We start from the raw sequence: 21,128 nt of genomic DNA, 5'->3' as shown, positions 1-21,128 counted from the left end.
TGTGTTTGCCTCCATGTTCTCTCATTTCATCCTTGTAAGTCAACAAGGTGGTCCACATTTATCTCACCTTACAAAACTAAGACCCAACATGTCTGAATTGGGAACTGAAGAGCCAGGATGTGAAACCTGGGCTCTCAGACACCAAGTCCTGTGTCCCACTATACCCTGATTCTCTGTGCTTGTGTGGTACTCGAAGGACACATCAGAGTAGCTGGAGGGGTCACTGATCAGGAAGGAGGTCATCTCAGGAAGTACTTTGTAGCTGGCACCAAGGTTGCTCTGGGTACCTACCATTGCTCCTAACACCTTTTTAGGGGTGGATACTTCCAACTTTAACTCTTATTTCCGTACCTCAAGTGTTGAGAGAATACCCGCTGGTTATTTCTGTAACTGTAGCCAACCCCTCTCCCCATCCTGTAAATTGTTAAACACTCTCTGTACATATTTAGAGATTTCCCTTCTGAGTGAGTCAAAGGAAAATGTTTCCCATTTTTAGTTGGGTATCTTACCTCTTTCTATTTCCTTTTTGTTCTTGTAACTTGCATCACATGTTTTCCCTTCTATTTCTAATTTCCATGCCCAGAGCAGGCCTCTGTCTTTGTGCTGATTTTTTTGGGAACAAAGCTAGCTTCCACATAGGCATATTCCCTCTGAATCTCCCAAAGCCAGTTTCTGTCATCACCTGAATATCTTTCTCTACGGGTATGCAGTAGTTTGTTCTGGTGCTTCTCAGATGCTTTGAGGATATACGGCTTTCCTGAATACTGATTTTTATTTATTCATTCATTCATTCATTCATAAGGATTTTTAAAGAAATTTATTGAGAGAGAGAGAGAGAGAGAGAGGCAGAGACACAGACAGAGGGAGAAGCAGGCTCCATGCAGGGAGCCCGATGTGGGACTGGATCACGGGTCTCCAGGATCACACCCCAGGTTGCAGGCGGCACCAAACCGCTACACCACCGGAGCTGCCCTGATTTTATTGTTGATTGTGCTTCCTTCCCTTTAGAACCCAAATAAATACTACAAAAGTTTTGTCACTATTCTCATCTCATCATGAGAGTAGAATAGGCTGGGGGCTCTTGACCTAGGGGGCACAGACTCCTGGGAAGCTCTCAGATGGACTCAGGAGTGGATCTCCTGAAACTCGACGCAAAATTGGGTGTGTGCTACCCTCGTCGTCCCCAGACTACTGGCCTAGAGTCCTCAACTGACCTCAGATTCTCAAAGGTTCTGTGATCCAGAAAAGGCTATGAGTCACTGGAGTAGATGATCTGCAAAGATTCTTTTTAATTCAGACATTCTATGAGATCTCCCATGCCAATTTTAGGAACTCTTAAAAACCAAGGCTAGATGCCAGTCAGCAAACAGTGCCTCTCTCTTGGGAAAGCTCAGTAAGTTGATGATGCTAATGACTGAGATTTGTAAGATGATCTTCCCCTTCACTGTCTTGATCACCCTAAATCTTCTTGGCCAAAATGATGCCCAACAGAATCCAAGAATTCTTTTTTTTTTTTTTTAAATCCAAGGATTCTGTTGATAATTCTGAACTCTTGAGCATTTTGTATGTGTGTTTTTGTCCTATTACACTCCCCAAACCAAGGGGAAAACTTTTCATTTTTCTGTTGTGAAGGCCTAAAGGTCTTCAGTAAACCCCTTACTTAAAATTTTGCATTTGTCCTTTTTTTTCTGTTATTCACATGGGATTTTTAGCTAATCATAGAACACCAATGCTAAAAAGACCTTTAATTCCCTTGTCTACATCTTTTGTTTATGGATGAGAAAGCTCCCAGAGAAGGGAAGTGATTCATCCAAAGACACATGGCAGGCCAACAGCAGAGCTGGACCAGAGCCTGGGGTCCTGACTTCCAACACAGTGCTCTCCCCACTATATCGTGGTTCCTCTAAACATCCCCTGTGCATCATTCACGCCTTCCACTGTCTAAAGAACACCCACCGAAACACATGAGCAACTGACCCAATGTCGTTTCAGTTTGGGAGTCTACAAAGGAGTGAAAAGCCAGACCTTTTCACAAGTGTTCACACATCTGCAGAGAGTTGGAGGTGGCAAGGGTGGGTCTGGACAGGTAATGAAGGGGGAAGGAAATAGCTACGCAGGGACTTAGCACCGAACAGGGATGTCTGACAAGTGATTCACCAGGGGCATGTGACTGTGAGGAAGGGGACTGGTCAGTGTTAGGAGGGGCTGGTGAGTGTCTACGTGCCGTACCAAGAAGCCCTTCCCAGCTCTGCTCCCGGATTCTCCCCTTCTACCCACCTGTGGACACCCTAAGTCTCACCCAAAGCTCATGATTCCTCACACTCCCTTTCGCGTTCCCACCTGTGGGTCTTGGCTGGGTTACTGGTTTGCCTTAAATGATACCCTTATGCTGTTCGATTAGAAATCTCCCTGTGCTTTAAGCCCCATGTCAAATGTTACATTTCTTACAAAGTCTACCAGACTGCCATCTTCTATGTCGCTTATTATTTCTCTTCATCTTGAACTTCCAGAGTGAACTATTGGACTCTGTCTGTATTATAATTATTTGTGAATATATCTTATCCCCTCCCCCCACAATGGAGAGCATACATAGCTTTAATTGGGGTCACTTTTTAATATTTTTTTCACTCAACCAATATTTATGAGTACCTTCCATATATCAGGGGTCATGGTCCCTGACCTTAGGATGCTAACACTCTAATGGCAACACAGACAAGCAGAAGTAAGAAGACAATAGAGCTGAGAAGTGCCCCCACCTGCCCCCAAGTCAGGTGCAGGGGACATGGAAGCACAAAGTTGGAGTACTTAATCCAGTCCTGCTGGGGCAGGGGGAAGCTGGCAGGAGAGGCTTCCTGGAAGAAGTAACATCTAAGTGGAGAAGTGAAGGACAGGTGGGAATGATCCAGGCAAACAGCAGGGAGGCTCTGGAAGGTGCAGCTGGCTTGCTGTCTAAATAGCCAGATCACATGACACCCTCAATATATTAGCATGGAAGAATGATCATAGCATTTCAGAATGTCTTTTCATTTACTCAGCTAAATTCCCTCTACCTACTGGACGTTCAACCTAGCTTCCTAACAGCTAAAACTGAACTTCTGTTCAGTTTGCCACAGCAAGGAGAAGGGTGACTGGCAAGCTTCCTGATCAGACACACTGGTTTGGAATGCATTTGCCCAAATACGTGATACAGCCTGAGGCCACGGCAAGCTGACAGGCCACCAAAGAACAGCTGTCCCTGTAGTCCTTCCCGTCATTATTAGCTCCGTCATTCAAGGGGCAGGGGGCTTCTGCAGGTCCCCCTTTTGCGAGTGGCTGGCTCCTATTCCCACAGGAGGGGAAAGTAAAGGGCTTGGGCGGGAGACATGGCGCAGGGGTCCCTTCCACACAACCTTCCAGCTCTCACCAGGGAGCAAGACCAGGGCCAGGGCTAGGCACACCCACAGAGAAAGGGCTGGCGCTGGGAGAGCAGCAGGAAGGGAGGGGACAGGAAGTGGTACACTTGAGTTCTGGAGGCCCACCAAGAAAGGATTTGAACAGGCCTGTCTTTCCATGTTGCCGGCTACCTCCCCCCACTGCCCCTCCATCCTCTGTTAGGAAGTGGAAAGTATATACCTCTAAGCTCGCCCAGAGCTCCGGGCCTATGTGCACTTCCTGTACACGCTGGGTCCTGGAATCAGGCTGTGCTGATGACTCATGGCTGATGATAACGAGGTCTCCAGGCACTGTGGGCTGACTTAGAATGGTTACGGAACTGTTTCCGTGTCAGAGACATTGAATTCTTTTCAACTAGCCCCTTCACCATCTCTCTACAACCAACTCTTCTTTGCTTAACTGGACAGTCTTTTCTTTTGGACCAGGCAAGGCCTTCCCCAGGTTCTGCTATTGCCCCTCGGCCCCACGCTCAGAGCTGGGAAACCATCTACTTTATGGAGCCTTCCCATATGCCAGGCACCACACTTACCTCATTTAATCCTTACAACCACCGATGAAGGAGAGACCGCTTTCACTCTACTCCTACTTTGCACATAAAAAACCATGGCTCGCAGTCTGATTACTTATCACTATTCCACACTGCTCTTCCTGTGGGGAGCAACCTTCTCCCAACCATTAGGCTGGAGCTGGATGTCTGACCTCATCTGTGTCTCTAGCTTCTGTGGCCCTGTGGCCTTCAGCAAATCTCTGATACTGCAGTCATACTGCTGCTATGTCTGTGTTCCAGCGAGAAGGCACTGACCCTGGTAACCCTGCCCTGATACAGAGTGGTGTCTACAGGTCTCAAATAAATATCTGCCAAGTGGCTAAATGAAACTTTAGAGAAAAACTAAGGTTGTGGGTCTGAGGATCAAGCATAGTCTACTGTGGGCATTGTACACGGTAAATGACAAATGAGACTTCAAGAATTCCATCTGACACTAAAGGCATTCTAGAATGTTTTCAGTGCCAGAAGCAGCTCTAGATCACCCAAAATGGAGAGCTTCCAAAGTGCTGACCACGTTCTGTTCCCAGTGCCTGCCCTTGGCAGTTCATACACTCACTTCGTGGAATCCTCTCAACCAACCACACTGTGAAGCAGGTTATCATCTCTGTTTTACAGATGAGGCTCAGAGAGGGGAAGTAGCTCTCTCTGTAGATGGTAAGAGGTGAACAGGCACTCAACCCCAGCTACTTTGGAGAAGCTGCCCAAAGTCTTTGACGTTGGGGGCATTAAACAGCAAAGCCAAAATTAGAATCATGCTCTAATTGCCAAGTTCATCCTCATCCCCATCCCCAGTTTTTAGCCCTCAAAACACCCTAAGGCCACTTGGGTCCTTGAGATCTTGGTAGCTGACCTAGAGAGAAAATGGGACAGTTACCCAAAAACCTGGTGTGCCCATTCAAGGACTCTATACCTGCCAGGGCCCCAGCGCTGGGCCTGCATGCACCTTAGGACCAAAATGCATTTGTTCATCAGTGAACAAAAGCCCTGTGCTCCCACACGAACATGAGACAGGACGAAGACCTGACAGCCGAACACTGGCAGAGCGCCATGGGTTACGGAAACAAAGTGCATCTCACACAAAACCAAGCCACACAGAGCCAGACTGAAGCCTGGTGTTCTCAGCTGTGTTAGAGCAAATGGATGAAAGTCTCCAAGGCATGAATGGGCATGAGGAAGGCCTTCCTTCCCATGGTACTCTTGCACTAGGCCAGGAGGCACCCAAAGTGGGAGCGACTCCAGAATCCCCTCCAGAGGCCAGAGTGCAGACTGTCATTTGCCTCCAACTGTCCCCAGCCTGACACCTCAACCGAGGACCCCTCCGTTCCCTCCTGGGTAATAATATTTCTGCCCCCAAGACAAGCAAAGGGCTCTCACCGGCATCCACTGGGCCGTGGTAGACGGGCCACGGGCAAGACGTCCAGCCCACCCTGCCAACTGAGATGCCAAGGCACACGTGGTCATGCTGCAGGCCTACCTGGCTCACAGCACTCCGAGTGGCCCTCCTCTCAGCCTGCTCGCCACCTCTATGCAGCTCTGTCTGCTCAGCCTCCCTTCCCGGAAAAGGGCTACCCAGGGGCTTGCTGGGCCGGCTCTCCTCGGGGGTGTGGAGATCTGGGAGTCTCTGTTCCGCGCTCAGGCACCTGACCACGTCTGAAGGTCTCAAGCAGCTCTTCTTAGAGATCTTGGGTGCTCCGGGCCATCTCTCACCTGCCTCCCGCTCTGCTCTCCTGTCACACTGTCCGCGCTCTTCTCGCCTCGGCTGCCGCTTACCCTGGCTGCTAAAGGCGTTGCTGAGCTCCGAGATGACCCTATCAGAGCTCCCCGGCAGCAGCTGCGAGAAGCTATCCTGGCGGACACCCGGGGGTGGCACGTGGACACCACTGTCCCCGTTGACATGAAGGGAGGTTGGGGCACCAGGCGCCAAGGAGGAGGCTCTGTGTGGGGGAGGCAGGGCCAGTGGGGAAGCCATGGAGCGAGGGATGGAACGGTCTGGCCAGCTTGAATGGGGAAGGCTGAGAGAGAGAGAGGAACCGGGCCTCGCCCACGAGGCGAGGTGGTCAGTGTCATAGACAGAAGTCTCCGGCAGTGGAGGCAGAGGTGGCGTCAGAGCCAGAGGTCGCCTGCCTGGAACCCCAACAGTCAGGGAGATCCACTCAGAGGTGACAGCGTGCATCTCGGGGGACAGGGCTCGGTGGGGATGGGGCAGAGATGAGGGGGCTGGCATGAAGAGCTTGCTGTGACTGGCAAACTTAAAAAGAAAAGGAGAGAGAGGAAAACAAAGAAAGAAGCAAAAGGTACAAGTGTCAGCATAAAGAAGAAAAGAGGAAAATAATCACAAGGGATGTACAAAAAGAGGAATGGAATGCAAAGGACGAGGACACTCTGGTGCCCCCAAAATGAAATCGTTTGGTTAGATTGGAGAGAAAGTGGGATGTGGGTGCATGTGTGTGGGTGCATGGTGTGTGCAGGTGGTAAAGGAGGGGTGAAGCAGGGGGTCTGGAGATGGGAGAAAGGGGCGCATCACGGAGGTTGCAGATGGCACTGGCCCGGTTTGCAGAATCACACTTTCAGAGGGATCATTCAAAGCTTTCCACCCCACCTCACCCAACCGCTTCTGCAACCGAAGAAGCCCTGACCAGCAACCACAAAGGGAAAAAGGTGCCCTGCCACTGCCCTGCCCCTTTTTTGGGCTTTTATTTTCTCTAGAGTTCTCAGCAAAGAGCTTTCCAGAGAGGGGTACGAGCAGTGGAGTCCTCTTGTTTTAGAGTTGTACTTGGCTACAGTGAAGCAAAAAATCTCGCTGAGTTCCTCTTCTTACTACAAAGCAGAATGACCTGCACCGACCCCACGCCCTCTCTCCATGAGATCTCACAAGACAGATCTCACTGTGCAGGAAGCCCTGAGCCAGCCCGTCTAATGCTTTCTGCCAAGAACCATCCCTGGGGTCAGTGATGCGCAGGTGGAAGAGGGAGGAAATAATGAAAGGATGGCAGAAAAGAGGCACCATCCAAGTGTCATCCCGGGTCCAGGTCCTGCTCTCACTCCTCTGGCCATTCTCCCTACAACTTACCAGGGTGGTATGCTTAGTGTCCTTCACAGGAAATCACCCCACCATACCTCTTCTGAACCCAACGTCCTAATTCTTTCTTGGCTTTGGGGATAGGTTTGGAAAAATTTGTATTTTTTAAAACAAGTTTGTTCATAATTAATGTTTAGGGATGCAAACATCTTAGGAACATCTTAGTATGTCTATAAGCCTACTTCCTTTTGTCCCAGTGTAGATGGAGATGCTATACCTTTCTTCATAGTCTGATTCTTGCTTGCAAAGAATACTCCAGATGTGGTCTATAAGTGTGAGGATGAGAACATGACATTCTCTCAATCTTTGCCTTCTGCAGTCCAGCCTTGACTAATGAGATGATGAAGAGAACCACACTGGGTCATTGTATGTTTGGGACCCTGGTGGTCCCCAGACAACCAGCTTCACCCAAGGTAGGATGCTCCCACACAGAGTGTTGGACCAACTGATAAAGTCTCATTTCTTTTGCCCTAATCATCTTATCCCCAGAACAATCACCTTAAGCTCTTTCTTTTCCCAAAGATAATAGTTCTCCCTCCCAAGTTCTCAAAAAATGTCATTTGTACACATGAAAACAAACCCTGGTGTGTATATTCTGCACTACTGCAGATGGTTCTTAACCACAGTGCTGAAGAAGCACCCAGAGGGGCTGTGTGCCATCAGCACTGTGGATTTGTCGTGAGGAGCATGAAAACTGGTGTCAAGAAGCTTAGGTACCTGTGGGCTCGCGGTGGCACTACGACTTGGGGAGGACAGAGGCAAGTCAATGTAATCCACGGGGTTTTTCACCAGTGGCCGCTTGATTACGTCCACATAGGTGATAGGGAAGATGCCTTGTCGGGATGTCCCTGGGATCCTCCCTTCATACCAGTTCTCGTCCACTTGTCGGAGCAGTGTGATCCTCTCACCCTACAAGACATGGGAGACAAGAGTCCTTGATCCCTCGTGCTTTGGCATGTCTGAGGGCCTTACCTCACCCTATGCTATCCTTCATTATTTATCACGTTTGTTTAGAAAAATCTTCCTTGCTAGACCCGGATAAGATTAGTATTGCTGAGATGGAGATGCTAACAGCAGGAGAGCTACCTGGAAGCTGGGAAGTCAAGCTTAGTCTTTAAATATTGCAGCACAGGAGTAAGTCAGATTCATCCCCCCTCCAAGCTAACAGCCAAGGGTAGGGTTTTTGCCTCATCCATCACAAAACTGATTTCCAATTTCACTAAAGCAAAGGTTTTGAGGGTTATCGTTTCTTCTTCCTTTTTAGAACTTTATCTTTTCTGCTATAAAAATGTTAAAACACAAACATTAAGCAGAAAACAAATACTACCCATAAGGTTGTCACTCGGGGTAACCACAGTTAATATTTTGATGTATTTCCTAGATTGAATTCTGGGCAAGTGAATTAGACTTGCACATTTTTTTTTTTCTTATGAAAACTGAGTATGCACTGCATCCCCCTTTCCAACCTTCTTTTTCATACTTTATAATGTAGAGTGAACCTCCTTCTTTGTCAAGAAATAGAATTCTACATTTTTAATGCTATTGCAGCAACAGCGTTATGGCCCACTGCAGGCTATTCTATTGTACACACATCTAATGACTTAATTCCTGGTCTCCTGATAGTGGGCACTGAGGGTACTTCCAGGGCTTCTCTCTTCCATCAGGTAGTTCATCTTTTTCTAAGGCAGGTTTTCATTTCCCTAAATCCTCACTAAAATTAGTGACTAATAACTTTAGCAAGCCAGAGAGTTTTGACACGAGAAGAGAGTGTCTGGTCCCACGGAAGAATGGCATCCCTGCACACCTGACTAGTATGCAAAACGAGCACGGTGAGCTACTTGTGGGCAATGATGAGAACTCTGGCAAGGCCTGTTTGCTGAGTACTGACTGGATGCCATGCGCCATGCTGTGGGGTTCACAGATGTGGTTTCACTTAATCTCTTAAAACAGCTCTAGGGGAAGGCCATTTGTCTTCTTTTTACATATGAGCAAAGAGTGGTTTGGAAAAATTCTTTAACTCCCCAAAAGCTGCATGGTTGATAACCTGTGACTTTTGGCTTCAAAGTTTTTCAAACTCCTCCTGTCATCAAAGGACTTGCTCTTTTCCAGTAGGCCATATTAATATGTCATAAAACCTAGTCATGAACACTTATCACATCTTTGGATGCTCAATAAATGTTGGCTGAAGAGGTCTGAGACTCCAGAAATACTGCTTCTAGTCAGTGAACTTAATGTAATTAAACCCTGACTAAGCCTGGGGTTTATTTTTTAAATATCTCCCCTCGGAAGATTCTCCACTTGCCCGTAATGCAATCCTCAGTGGGGCACATCTCGTAGGCCCTCCGACAGTGCCACCAGACTAGTACATCGTGGTAATGCCACTTCCCCACAACAACAGGGCCATCCAACGGAGCCCCAGGGGCCAGGAAGAGAGGGCGCTTACCTTTCTGAAGGACATTTCTACTTGCGTATCACCATTAAAGTTGAACTTGGCAACAGCTTCTCCATAATCCAACACCTGCACCGGAGCCAACTTCTTGGGCTGAGCCTTCTCGGCAGGAGGAAGGAGCTGAGGAAGGGCGAGAGGCAGAAAAGGCAAAGGAAGGAAGTGAGGGGATGAGAGGAGGCTACGAGACCCAGGCTCTTGGGACATGAGTGGTGCTTCGGGCTGAGCGGGCCGTCCCATGGGAATAGGAGGAGCTACAGTACCTCGATGTAGGTGCGCGGGAAGATGCCCACCCGGCCGTGGTGCTCGCCTTCGTACCAGTTCTGATCAATCTGCTTGTAGATGTAAACGATGTCCCCCTTCTGCAGTGGAAGCTCCCTGTCAAAAGAGGGTGGAGGCATTTTAGCAGAGCTTTCAAAATGGGTAAGATGAAGACACTCCATTTTTTAGCAAAAGGAGACTCGGAGTGAGGTCAGAGGGGACAAATGATAGAAGACAGGGCTCCATGTTTGGAAGTGTGGAGCCCGCTCTTCAGGAAGTTACATCTCCTTTGGCATCTTTCCAGTCTTCCGTGGGACGGATGTTAACTTTCAAAGGGACTCCCCACTCCAAAGTGCTCACAGGCCTTATGGGTTTGTTAGGGTTTTCTCAATGTATTTTTTTGTGAATGCTGTCTGCTGCTCAGAATGTTAATGCAACACATAACAATGCACCCAGAAGACTCAGCTGATGTCCACGGAACGATGACAAATGTTTCCTTGTGGATACTTTCACTGCCTTCACTACCCTCCTTCTATGCCCTCTTTGAAATTACCTTCAAATTACTTGTGATATACTGACATCCTTATATTGTTCCATCCGCCAGCCAGCCATCCACCCTCCACATCACCCTGCATCCATCCATTTATCTACATCATGTAGTCAAAAGGCTCTAAAATCAGGCAGATCTGAGCTTAAAGGCCAGGTATAACATTTACTAGCTCTGAGATGTCGGGTGAGATACTTGATCTCTCTGAGATACTTTATCTGAATATAAGAGCTAACTCAAAGTTGTTGAAAAAAATTTAGCAACAAACTGCAAGTAAAACACCTAGCACAAACAAAACAAAACAAAACAAAACAAAACAAAACAAAACAAAACACCTAGCACAGTGTCTGTGATTAGAGGGTCAGTACTCAGTAAGTGTTAATTCATTACATCCCCCTCAACATGGGAAAGGAACCTTGGAAAGAAAAATGGATTTTCCTTAAAATATTCTTCACATATTTTTGCAGCTTTTCCATCTCCTTCCATCCCTTTGTTTGCCTTAATAATGATGCTGTTTTCCTCTAACCAGGGTCCTTTTTTTAAAAAGAAAGATTAAAAAGATAAATTATAAGCAAAATAGAAACTTAAAAGGAAGATAACAATTGTACCTTGAAAAGTTTTTTTGAATTAAAAAAAAAAAAAAAAAAGACCTAGGGGCGTCCGGGTGGTTTAGTCGATTAACTGGCTGCCTTGGGCTCAGGTCATGATCCTAGGGTCCTGGGACTGAGCCCAGCTTTGGGCTCCCTGTTCAGCGGGGAGCCTACTTCTCCCTCTCCCTTTCCCTTTGCTTGTGTGTGCACACATTCTTTCTCTTTCTCAAATAAGTAAAATTATTTAAAAAAACTGACCTAGATCTTTTCAATTTGCATCAAACCAACAGCATGGAAAGAAAAGCTCCACTGCAATTTGGAGGGGATGTGCCTACTTTGCAGCGTGCCAGGAAGTCCCACGGTTATGTGCGGGATGCTGGCTAAACAATGGGGGCACATCTGGAAGACTTTACACAAAGTCAGCACTGTTCTGAGTGCAAGAACAAGGCAGCCTTTGTGGGTCTCACACTGGTAGCCAAGATTCTAATCCTGAGGAGGCCCATGAAGGGGATCTGGGGCATGTGTCTCTGTAAGAATATCTCTGGCCAGTTTTTTGCTATAGCTCTCCTTGGGGGTGTTCTGAATTCCCTCCTCTCTTTACCCCCCAACCATGGGCACATGGATGTGCAGGGCCCTCGGCATATCCACCTCTGCTACAGATCTGTATGCTCCCCACTCTGCCACACTTAGTGACTTGCAGCTGTAGAGGCAGGTGGGAGTGTCACAGCCCCACTGGTAAGTAAGCAAGGAGGACAGCTTGTGGGGGTGCTGAGAGGTCTGCAGTCATGGCCAAAGGAGATGTGCCATAGGGTGCTTAGGGCTGTCATCCTTCCTGCACTGTGGACCTCATACCCATCTCCCAGAGAACCACATGTTAAGGTCTGGTGGTAATAGGGTTCGAGAACCAATATGATATACTTCAGATCTTTTCTGGAGTGTCACCATGTATATTAGCATGGTAGAGGCTCGGAGAAGTCCTGCAGGTTAAGAAACCTGTTTAACTTTGTTGACTCCAGTGCTCCTACAGAACACTTTTTTGAGTAACACACTACAGAGAAAAGTAGAAGCCAGTGATTAAACGTTTTTAGAAAACTCAAGTCAATGGATCTGTCATTTACTCTTTAAAAAAAAAATTTATTAACTTTTCTGGGAGGGAGCAAGGGATAATAATAGCACCGAGTTAGGAGGAAGGACTCTTCTCTCCAGCATTAGCACTATTTTATTTATTTATTTTTTTAGAGACAGAGAGAATGTGCTGGGTAGGAAGGGGCAGAGGGAGAGGGAAAGAGAGAATCTTAAGCAGGCTCCATGTCCAGTGCGGAGCCTGACAAGCTTGATCTCATGACGCTGAGATCGTGACTGAGCTGAAATCAAGAGTTGGACTCTTAACTAATTGAGCCACCCAGGCACCCCTCATAAGCACTATTGATAAATGGTGACAATTCCCTCTCAATCGGGAATTCTCCCCTCTTATATCTGACAAAGTTGCTCTAAGAAGAAAATTGATCTAAGACTTTTTAATGAAACCTACATAAATATATTATCATCACAATACCATTCAATGATTCTGTGGACCTCTCTTAATTCAAAGAAAAAAAGGGGAAAGGGAAAAGGTACTGCTTGATTAGGCTAAAAATTAATTTATGTAACTCTGTTAGATGCTGACTTTTGCTACATTATGCAAAATGTTTTATAAATATTACCTCAGCTGCCCTGCAAAGTGGCATTTTTATGTCCATTTTATAAATGAGGAAATTTGAGGTGGAGGTTGGTGACTTGTTCGTAGTCACAGAGATAGTAGGCACAGTCACAACTCAAACACAGGACTTCTTAATGCTAGAGCCCATCGTTCCAGCACACTAGGCTGCAGCCTCTTGTTAGTTGATGAGCTAAGAGACTGGAGTGATTATAAACAAATCCAACATGCCAGATTTGTGCCAACGTCTGGAGATTGTTGTCTGGTCACTCATTTTGTGTTAGAGGAGATAAGAATTATGGGTGAGTTGCCTCATCATGGCATTTCTCAGTGTCCAATGAATGGAGAGCTTCTCCTCTCATCATCAAGAATGGAGAGGTAGGGCTTCTCCTCATCAGGGCAATGCGATGGCTGATTATTGCTACCAACAGAAATTCATGGTCCACTTTAATCCATAATTAGATAGGAAGTGAGCAGGTTCCTTGTAGAACCCAGTCTTTGGTAGCTTTTCCAAATTTCATTCCATGGAAGAGAAAGGCTTCCTGGTTATCTAAATTTAGATAACACTGGGTTAAACAAGCTAATCAAGTTTCTTCATTGAAAGCCTTCTAGAGCCATTACAGTGCCAATAGCAAAGTCTCTCTGGGGAGAAAGGGGCATGAGGAAGTATAGACATAGCGTGCAGTGGTTCCTAGGATGGAAGATTCATTTCTAGGATGGAAGACTCTTTTTGAGAAATGTTTTACAGAGCTAGCCTCTTGAGGAACATACTGGTTTCCTGTGGGTTCCCACAAATTTTGAATGTCATAAGATGTTGTAGCAAAACTGATAAAGTTACCATTCTAGATCCTGGATCTAGTTCCTTCCATAGAAAGAGTGGGTCAGATCAAGCCACCACTTCATCAAGCAAACTGAGTCCCTGTATAGGAGGTGGCAGGGTGGCACAGTGGTAGGAGCCCAGACTCTGGCACCAGGCTGCCCAGGTTTGAATCCGCTGCCTCTATCACTGACCAGCTTGGGCAAGTTTCTTAACCCCATAGACTCTTGGTTTCCCCATTAGTGTGAGGCAGATAATAACAGCACCAACCCCAGAGGGTTCTGGTGAGAGCTGAATTGGTTACCATATGTAAGTAACTTGAATGGTGCTTGGCATGTAGCAAACTCTATAAATTACTGTTTTGAATCATTGTTTTTCTCCATCTCTTCACAAGTGAGCTGTGCTTCAAAGAGGCAGTTAAAAACAAAACAAAACAAATTGGTGGTACTTACTTTAGGGTCTGAGCTTTAAAGTCAAACTTGGCTCTAGCAGGTCTCATCTAAACACAAGAAACAGTGACAATTTAAAACCACAATTTATGTACAATGAAAAGGACACATTTTCATAAGCTTCTAGAAAGCAAAGCAGAAAAATTCACTCTAACTAGTTCATTCTGGTGTAGAAATCTGGGCAAAATTCCACTTATCTGATCTCAGCAGAACATTAGATGAATGTTTGATCAACTATGTCATGCATGAGAATATCCCTAAGGAGGGCCAGATTTAGGGAGGAGATGCTTTGAGAAGTCCCAAAGCTGAAGGGCTGGCTCCCCAATGCTGATCATGGATATTAAAAACAACGTGTGCATGTGCGTGCACACACACACACACACACACGCACACACACCAGTCAGCCAGAAAGTTCTCAGACATGCCTACTCTTTGGGGGGACATCCTCTGTTCGACTGACTTAATTATGATCCGCAAGTGGATGAAACCCCGATTCACCTCTCACGTCATCTTTGACTCCATATAATTTCTCATGGTCTATGAGATATCCCAAAAGTCAAAGTGAGCCCTGACTTCCTTCTCTTTCTCTAAAGCTTCCCTTCCTTTGGGACAGCTCTCTCTCTCTGGACTCCAGGCCTGGAAGTCCTCCTCAGACTCCAGCTACTCAAGTCTGTCACTAAGTCATGCCAACCCTCCCTCTAGAACCCTCCACAAGCACACTCAAGTCTGACTTCGAGCTCCCACACACACAAAGCCTCCTTTGACTTCATGTTTTCTTCACTTTCATCTACTATTACTCAGGAGCACAAATAACATTCCTCAAATACTTCCGTCCATCACTTCCTTGCTTTGAAGTTGGCAGAGGCTCTCAAGTATCCCTCAGATCAAATTTCAATTCCTGACGTGGGTTAAGGTCTTTGAGTGATTTCTCCCCAATTTCACACACTTCCTCTTCAACATTAGAGGACAAAATGGAGGGGGGAGGGGGAATGAGACTCAGTGAGAGAAGAGTGGTATTTAAAAGCTCCATCAAGCTTAGTTTTAGGTCCTAAACCTCTCAGTGATATGTCCCCTTTTTGCAGGCTCCTCAAGCTGGGATCTTGTAGGGATTTTCTTAAGGGTGGTGAATTCCCCACAGGAATTTATTTTTACATTTTCATGTTGATGTTTTGTCTCCATCTATCTGTCTCTCTATATATAAATGTAAATAAAAAAAGAATGGATGTGGAATTAGTGATAAATGACAAGTTCACAAGAAAAAGCCAGACAACCAACATTGTGAGGACAAAAATTTCACAGTAATTTAAAAAAAAGGGACGCCTGGGTGGCTCAGTGGTTGAGCTCTGCCTTCAGCCCAGGGCCTGATCCTGGAGTCCCAGGATGGAGTCCCACATCAGGCTCCCTGCATGGAGCCTGCTTCTCTCTCTGCCTCTCATGAATAAATATTAAAAAAAGATAAATAAAAATTTAAAAAAAATTTTAAAAAGTGGTGGTTACGCAAGGACAGCCAGCTGTAGAGCTGTGGGAACTTTACAAAATGTATACCAAACAGCACCATATTCCCACTTTGAGTGGCAACTGAGTTTAGTCAAAAGGATATCACCTACTGGCTAAATTAGTTAAGTTTTACACAAATCAACTACTTAATTTATAAATTGGCTTAGACCCATACCGGGGATTGGTGAAAACAATTGTTTTTTCAATTAAACATAATTCATACGTTACTCAAAGCTAAGAAACATTGATTCCATGGCACTGTTGAGACAGACAATGAGTCATCGGTCTGTGCAAAGCGGCATCTCCCTCTTTCCCTGCCCATGTCACCCGTGGCTCCAGTAGAGACAAAGATCATGAGGGTGCCCTCCCCTACCAGTCTCCCAGCTTCCCAAGGGCACAGGCTGGGCCCTAATTTCCATGTCTGCACAGGGTCTTGCACAGAATTAGTGGTCACTACATTCTACTCAGTAGGAGTGAAATGCATCTGGGCCTTGGTGGTTCCTGTTTTCCCATGTCTGTCACTCAGCATCTAGGGCAGTGATTCTCCAAGTGTGGTCTCTAAACTGGCATCAACAACATCGCCTGGGAACTGATTAGAAATGCAATCCTTGGGTGCCACCCCAGAATTACAACATTTGTGGATGTGGCCCAGCAATCTGTATTTTAACAAGTCCCTGGCAGATCCTGATGAGTGCTCAGGTTTGAGAATCACAGCTTTGGAAAGGAGGTGGGATCGGTCAGGCAGTTTGCCTGCTTTTCTCCAAGGCTGTTCTACCCCAGTGGCATTTCTGTGTGCACGTGTCACCTATACATGTAACTATGCAGCCCTATGGTGCCCTGCATGTTCTCTTCTTTTCTATCACTTGCAAGCAGGCAGGTGTGTGAACAAGGATAATCTATCACCAGAGGCTTTGGAATAGGGTGGTTTGGAGGAGCTGGGATGCTGAGGGCTGTCTTTCCCTTGCATCTGAGTAACACCTGCTAACTTCTTCCTTATTACGTTTTTTTTTTTTCTCCATCACCTTAGTGTCCTTCCCCTTCTTCCTTGCTTTTCTTTCATTCTGGTTCTCCTTTGTCAAAGAAACCTTCCATTTCTTTAAAAACAAAATAAAAACCAAACCATTTGATGAATAGCCAGTGCCTCTGTCACTCAGAAGGCAGAAGCATGAATACTAATCTATCACACTGAAACATTATAAAGCTGTATATGCTTTGGTGTCACTCCCCTAGTTCCCTACCTCCCAAGCCCCAGACATGCACACATCCCCGAAAGGAGCTAACCCTTAGGGGACCAGTTGGGGTCACATGGCAAAACATACTCTGACGCAAGCAGCAGCATTTGGCCGGCATAAGAACTTCAACACGGCCTTTGGGACAGGAGGCCAAGGCCTGGATAAAATCACTTCAAAGGTTTGTGCTTTCTTCGCGTCTTTTATAATATTAAGCTTTGTAATCTCAGCTAAGAAATGTCAAAATGAAGGGAACAAATGAAATGTCTCTCAAAGAGCTCTCTTACCCTCCATGGACTTATCCTTTTTTTTTTTTTTTTTTTTTTTTTCATGGACTTATCCTAACTGCAAAACTCCTTGGGTTTCAAAATTCTTCAGTGAGTCTTCAGCACTACTAAACACCTTATTCAATGAATTCATCCAATACCGAGTGGCAATATTATTCTCTGACATTTCGGGACCTGGGTAAATGGCGTAAACAACGCACTGCTTGCTAACTTTTATAATGAGATTCACAAAACTGTGTCTTCAAAGAATTATCTTGTAACTGCCCACACTATAGGTACTAACACACACGGACTAAGGTTTAAGGTTTCTAGGCAGAATGCACAGGCAACATGGTGTCATGATAAAATGCAGGATGTAGAGGACTGGATTCATGAAGGCAGCCGATGCTCTCAAAGCATGCATGGGGGGGGGTGCGGTGCGCCAGCAGATTCGGTCCCACAGCCAGGCATGCTTGAACATACAGAGCACAGGACATAATGTGACTCATGTCCATGACCAGCCACAGAAGAGCCAAAGCAAGCCTACGGGAAGCCAGGATGACAGATGCCGTTCGGAGAACTAATTTGGCCTACGGAAGGCAATGCTGAGGGGAGGCAGATATTGCTTTGGGTCAAGCAGCAGATTGAGGCAACCAAAACAGACCTCTGACCCAGATTTCCTTTTGGCCGTATCGTCTATATTGAGGAGGTCCCCAAAGCGCTCATTAGTGATAAACTGATGGTGCGTCGGAATGACGCCCGTGTGGCGACGAGCTGCAATATCGGCCTCTTCTTGCTCACGCTTAAGTCGTCTCTGGTCCGCTAAAAGTTTCTGCCATGAAATTGCATAAAATGGGCAGTGAATCATCTGGTTCAGGGTACTGGAAAACTGCCAACAAAACAACTAAGGAAAAAGGTGCTGGGTGAAGAGGGAGGAAACACTAAGGGTCAGGTGTAGGAGGGGCTTTCTGGCCACAACTACCACGTCTCCTGTGTAGCCACACCCCACGTGCTCTACGGAGGAGGGAGACAGCACTGCGCACGGGATACTTGGGGATGTCACTGGGGACGCGGAGGAGGGATGAATTCCAGTCACACTGTCTGGAAAACTATCCCCTGGCTCAGCCAAAGCCTCCAGCCCCCAATATATGGCCACGAAGTCCAGGCCCTCTGGTGGGGGGCTATATCCAGGGCATCCACAAACATGTTGGGCTGGGAGGCTGGGATTGCCCACCTCACCTCACTTAGGCAGTGTTGAGCTTCCAGTGTGTTCCCATGGTGGGGCCAGGGCTGGCCAATTCCTCCCACCCAAATCTGGGTTCTTACTATGCAGGATCCATGGCAACTAGGTCATTTTTTTTGCGCTTCCTAGGCCTGTTACTCTAATATGTTCCAGAGAGTAGAGATGCCCATTTCAGAAACTATGGTACCCTTCTCCGAGGCTGGCCAACCCCTCCTCTGGGCACAATGTCTAGGAGGCCTTAGTAACGCATCAAAGGCTGCCTATGTGACAGAGAGACAACATCAATTACTTTCTTACTGGACTTTTTATGTAACTCTTTCTTCATTTGGTGAAATGAGGCTGACTTTAAAGGAGTGATGTAGAATATAAATATAAAAGATGAACTCGGAATAATAACACCTCAGTTTAGAAGAAATATGCTCTCCCAAAGTAAGGAAATAGTCACCTACTTCTATTTCTAAAGGCTTTCTCAATAATTAAACAATGTTGCATTTTACCAAATGTCCTCATTTCCTATTGAAGTGACCCTATGGAACAGAATTTTAATGTGTTTTTTAATTCTATATCAATCATACATTCCTGGGATTAACATTCCTTGAAGAAAAGCAATAATTAGGACTGGTAATTCTTAGCATTTTCAGTAAGGCATTAGTCTTCTTCCAGCAGGCAGTTAAATGCTTCAAGTGACACCCAGCCTCAAAGGATAGTGGGCCTGATTTTTTTCCATTTTTCTCCAGGGGCTACAAATACTCAAGAAACAACTTAATCAGGAGCACTTGGGTGGCTCAGTTGGTTAAGCTTCTGTCTTCCGCTCAGCTCATGATCCCAGGGTCCTGGGATGGACCCCCCTGCCAGGCTCCCTGCTCAGTGGTGAGTCTGTTTCTGCTTCTCCCTCTCCCTCTGCCCTGCCTGCACCGGCTTCCTCTTTCTCTCTAGTTTGCTCTCTTTCAAGTAAACAAATAAAATCTTACCAAAAAAAAAAAAAAAAAACCCACAAAAACCAACTTCTCAAATGGCTGTGGGATGTCCAGTGCTTATCCAACTTGTTGCTTATCCAACTTGTCCAGTGCTTATCCAAGTTGTTGTAAAGATTAAATGAGAAAAGACATGAGAAAGTGCTTTGCAAAGCCCATTGCCATGAAAAGGGCACTGGCCCAGGAATCTGGAGCCCTGGTTTCTAACTGTGCCTCTGGTGTCAGTTAACTTGCTGCGTGACCTTGGGCAAGTCACTACCCCACTGGAGTCCTAAACTTGCTGCGTGACCTTGGGCAAGTCACTACCCCACTGGAGTCCTTTCCTGGCTAAAACAAGGGGCTTGGCCAGAGAACTACTAGTGTCCCTTGCAGGACTGACATGTACTCACTTTCTGAAATGCTACCACCATCAATATTAGTAACAAAGCATTTGCAAAGAAAAATGTCAGGACTGACACTCCATTAGCTGGAAGTGTGAGCTGTTTCTGTAGCAGGGGAATGGACTGATGTTTGAGGCAGCCATGCCCCTGGCGCTCGGGCCATGGGTACAGAAGATCAGGGACAGCAAATGGGAGTGGAGATCCCAACCCAGTTCTTGAACTGGACCTCAGCAAATCCATTGTTCCCACAGTTTAACCATGGAAGCTAAATACCATGAATAAAGACACAATGTTTTTAAGAATCTGTGAGCCAGTGTTATTCAAGGAACAGGCTTCCCACCTTCTGAAAGCACCTTGTAACATAGTAATTGTTAAACCAACTAAGTAAAACCTGCCTCCTGTGTGGTAGGCATGATCCTATCACAAAGGCTTCCATGCTGGATACTCCTATTTATACTAATGACATGGAATGTCACCTTCTTTTACCTTACATTGGTGGGAACCTTGTATCTCAGTGACAGTAACTAGAACTGAAATGGTCTGTGGCCTGATGGATACTCACTGGGAGTTTGTTGCCTCATTATTACCAATAAGTCTGCACATCACTTGCTTCCTTATTCTCTCCCTGGACAGATACAGTCTTAATGAAGACTGTATTATGCCTGGAGAGGGGGAAAGCTATGGTCTTTCTGTCTCAGCAGCAAGGACTATCATCATCCAGACCCACTCAGGGTCAGCCTTCATGCTAAGTCCTTAAGGAAAATCCATATCAACCCTGAAAGCACTCAACAAAACAGAACATAGGAAGGGGGCTTCAGACTTGACAGGGCAAGGGACAGAGTTGTGTACACACAGGCACGCTCTCCTCCTGCCACGAGGTTCAACGCAATTCTTCTACCTTCCTAACTTGATACAGGAAAACCGGTCATTGGAGCTGGTTTAATCTATAGGACCCTTTCTCCTAAAATGCAAAATCCAGAAAGCATTCCTCAAAACACCACTTTATCACAGCAGAAGCTTGTGATTTTGCCCAGGGAACTGATCCGCAGAACTGTCTCTCCTGAAATCTCAAGAGAATGTGCTCCTTCCCCAGCCTGGTCAGTGATTTCACTGCAGTGTAGACATTTCAGCAGCTGCTAGAAGAAGTGCATGTCCTCAAGTTCTTGGGGGTTTCCCAACATCTAAGGGGGTATCTCTTCTTCGGAGTTAAAGGCAACTTCTTCAAATTGTTTTATAATGTATCATGCAGTGGTCATTAGTTATTATTTTTCGGTTTCCTTTCTCCTGCTGTACCCTCCCCAATAGGAATTGTGTTTTGTGCCAACAGGAGAGTGGGAAATACTGGGGAAATATGTGGGGAAATATTTCCCTAGAGAAATAATAAGGCCGGGGTTGGGGAGGGGATGAGCGAATAGAGCCAACTCGGGAGTCCCCTCACATGGCACTGAATGCAGTGGTGAACCCTCCCTCCACCCCCAGCCCCTACCCGGCCAGTGGGACTTCGCACTGAGAATCTACTGCCTGTGGGGAAATCAGTCCTCCTTTTTGGACTGGTGGAACAACTGAGCTTATGCCACATAAAAAGCCATTTGTGAAAATGCTTTGCTTCCCGTTGCTAGGTCATATCACCTCTCTGACAGATGTCTAGAATGTTTGTTTCCTTCGTATTTTTCTC

The 21,128-nt window shown here is 46.2% G+C and overlaps 1 protein-coding gene across 50 annotated transcripts in view; it reads right to left on the bottom strand.

Annotated features, from left to right (window-relative positions):
• SORBS1 (sorbin and SH3 domain containing 1) overlaps nucleotides 1-21,128 on the bottom strand; it is a 227,573-nt gene that overhangs the window by 16,157 nt on the left and 190,288 nt on the right. For 32 of the 50 annotated variants that reach the window (XM_041745746.1, XM_041745745.1, XM_041745752.1 and 29 more), the window contains 6 exons: nucleotides 17,521-17,688; nucleotides 13,868-13,914; nucleotides 9,768-9,882; nucleotides 9,502-9,627; nucleotides 7,776-7,967; nucleotides 5,454-6,227 (listed from right to left, as the gene is read on the bottom strand). In XM_041745746.1, coding sequence (XP_041601680.1) covers nucleotides 5,454-6,227; nucleotides 7,776-7,967; nucleotides 9,502-9,627; nucleotides 9,768-9,882; nucleotides 13,868-13,914; nucleotides 17,521-17,688 — 1,422 coding nt within the window. The remainder of the gene's footprint in view (nucleotides 1-5,453; nucleotides 6,228-7,775; nucleotides 7,968-9,501; nucleotides 9,628-9,767; nucleotides 9,883-13,867; nucleotides 13,915-17,520; nucleotides 17,689-21,128) is intronic. The other 18 variants (XM_041745757.1, XM_041745758.1, XM_041745761.1 and 15 more) reach the window with 3 other exon arrangements.

This window comes from Vulpes lagopus, chromosome 2 (assembly GCF_018345385.1).
Source record: "Vulpes lagopus strain Blue_001 chromosome 2, ASM1834538v1, whole genome shotgun sequence".
Taxonomy (NCBI): domain Eukaryota; kingdom Metazoa; phylum Chordata; class Mammalia; order Carnivora; family Canidae; genus Vulpes; species Vulpes lagopus.
Note: the sequence above shows the minus strand (reverse complement) of the source record. Positions and strands in the feature narration are given on the sequence as shown.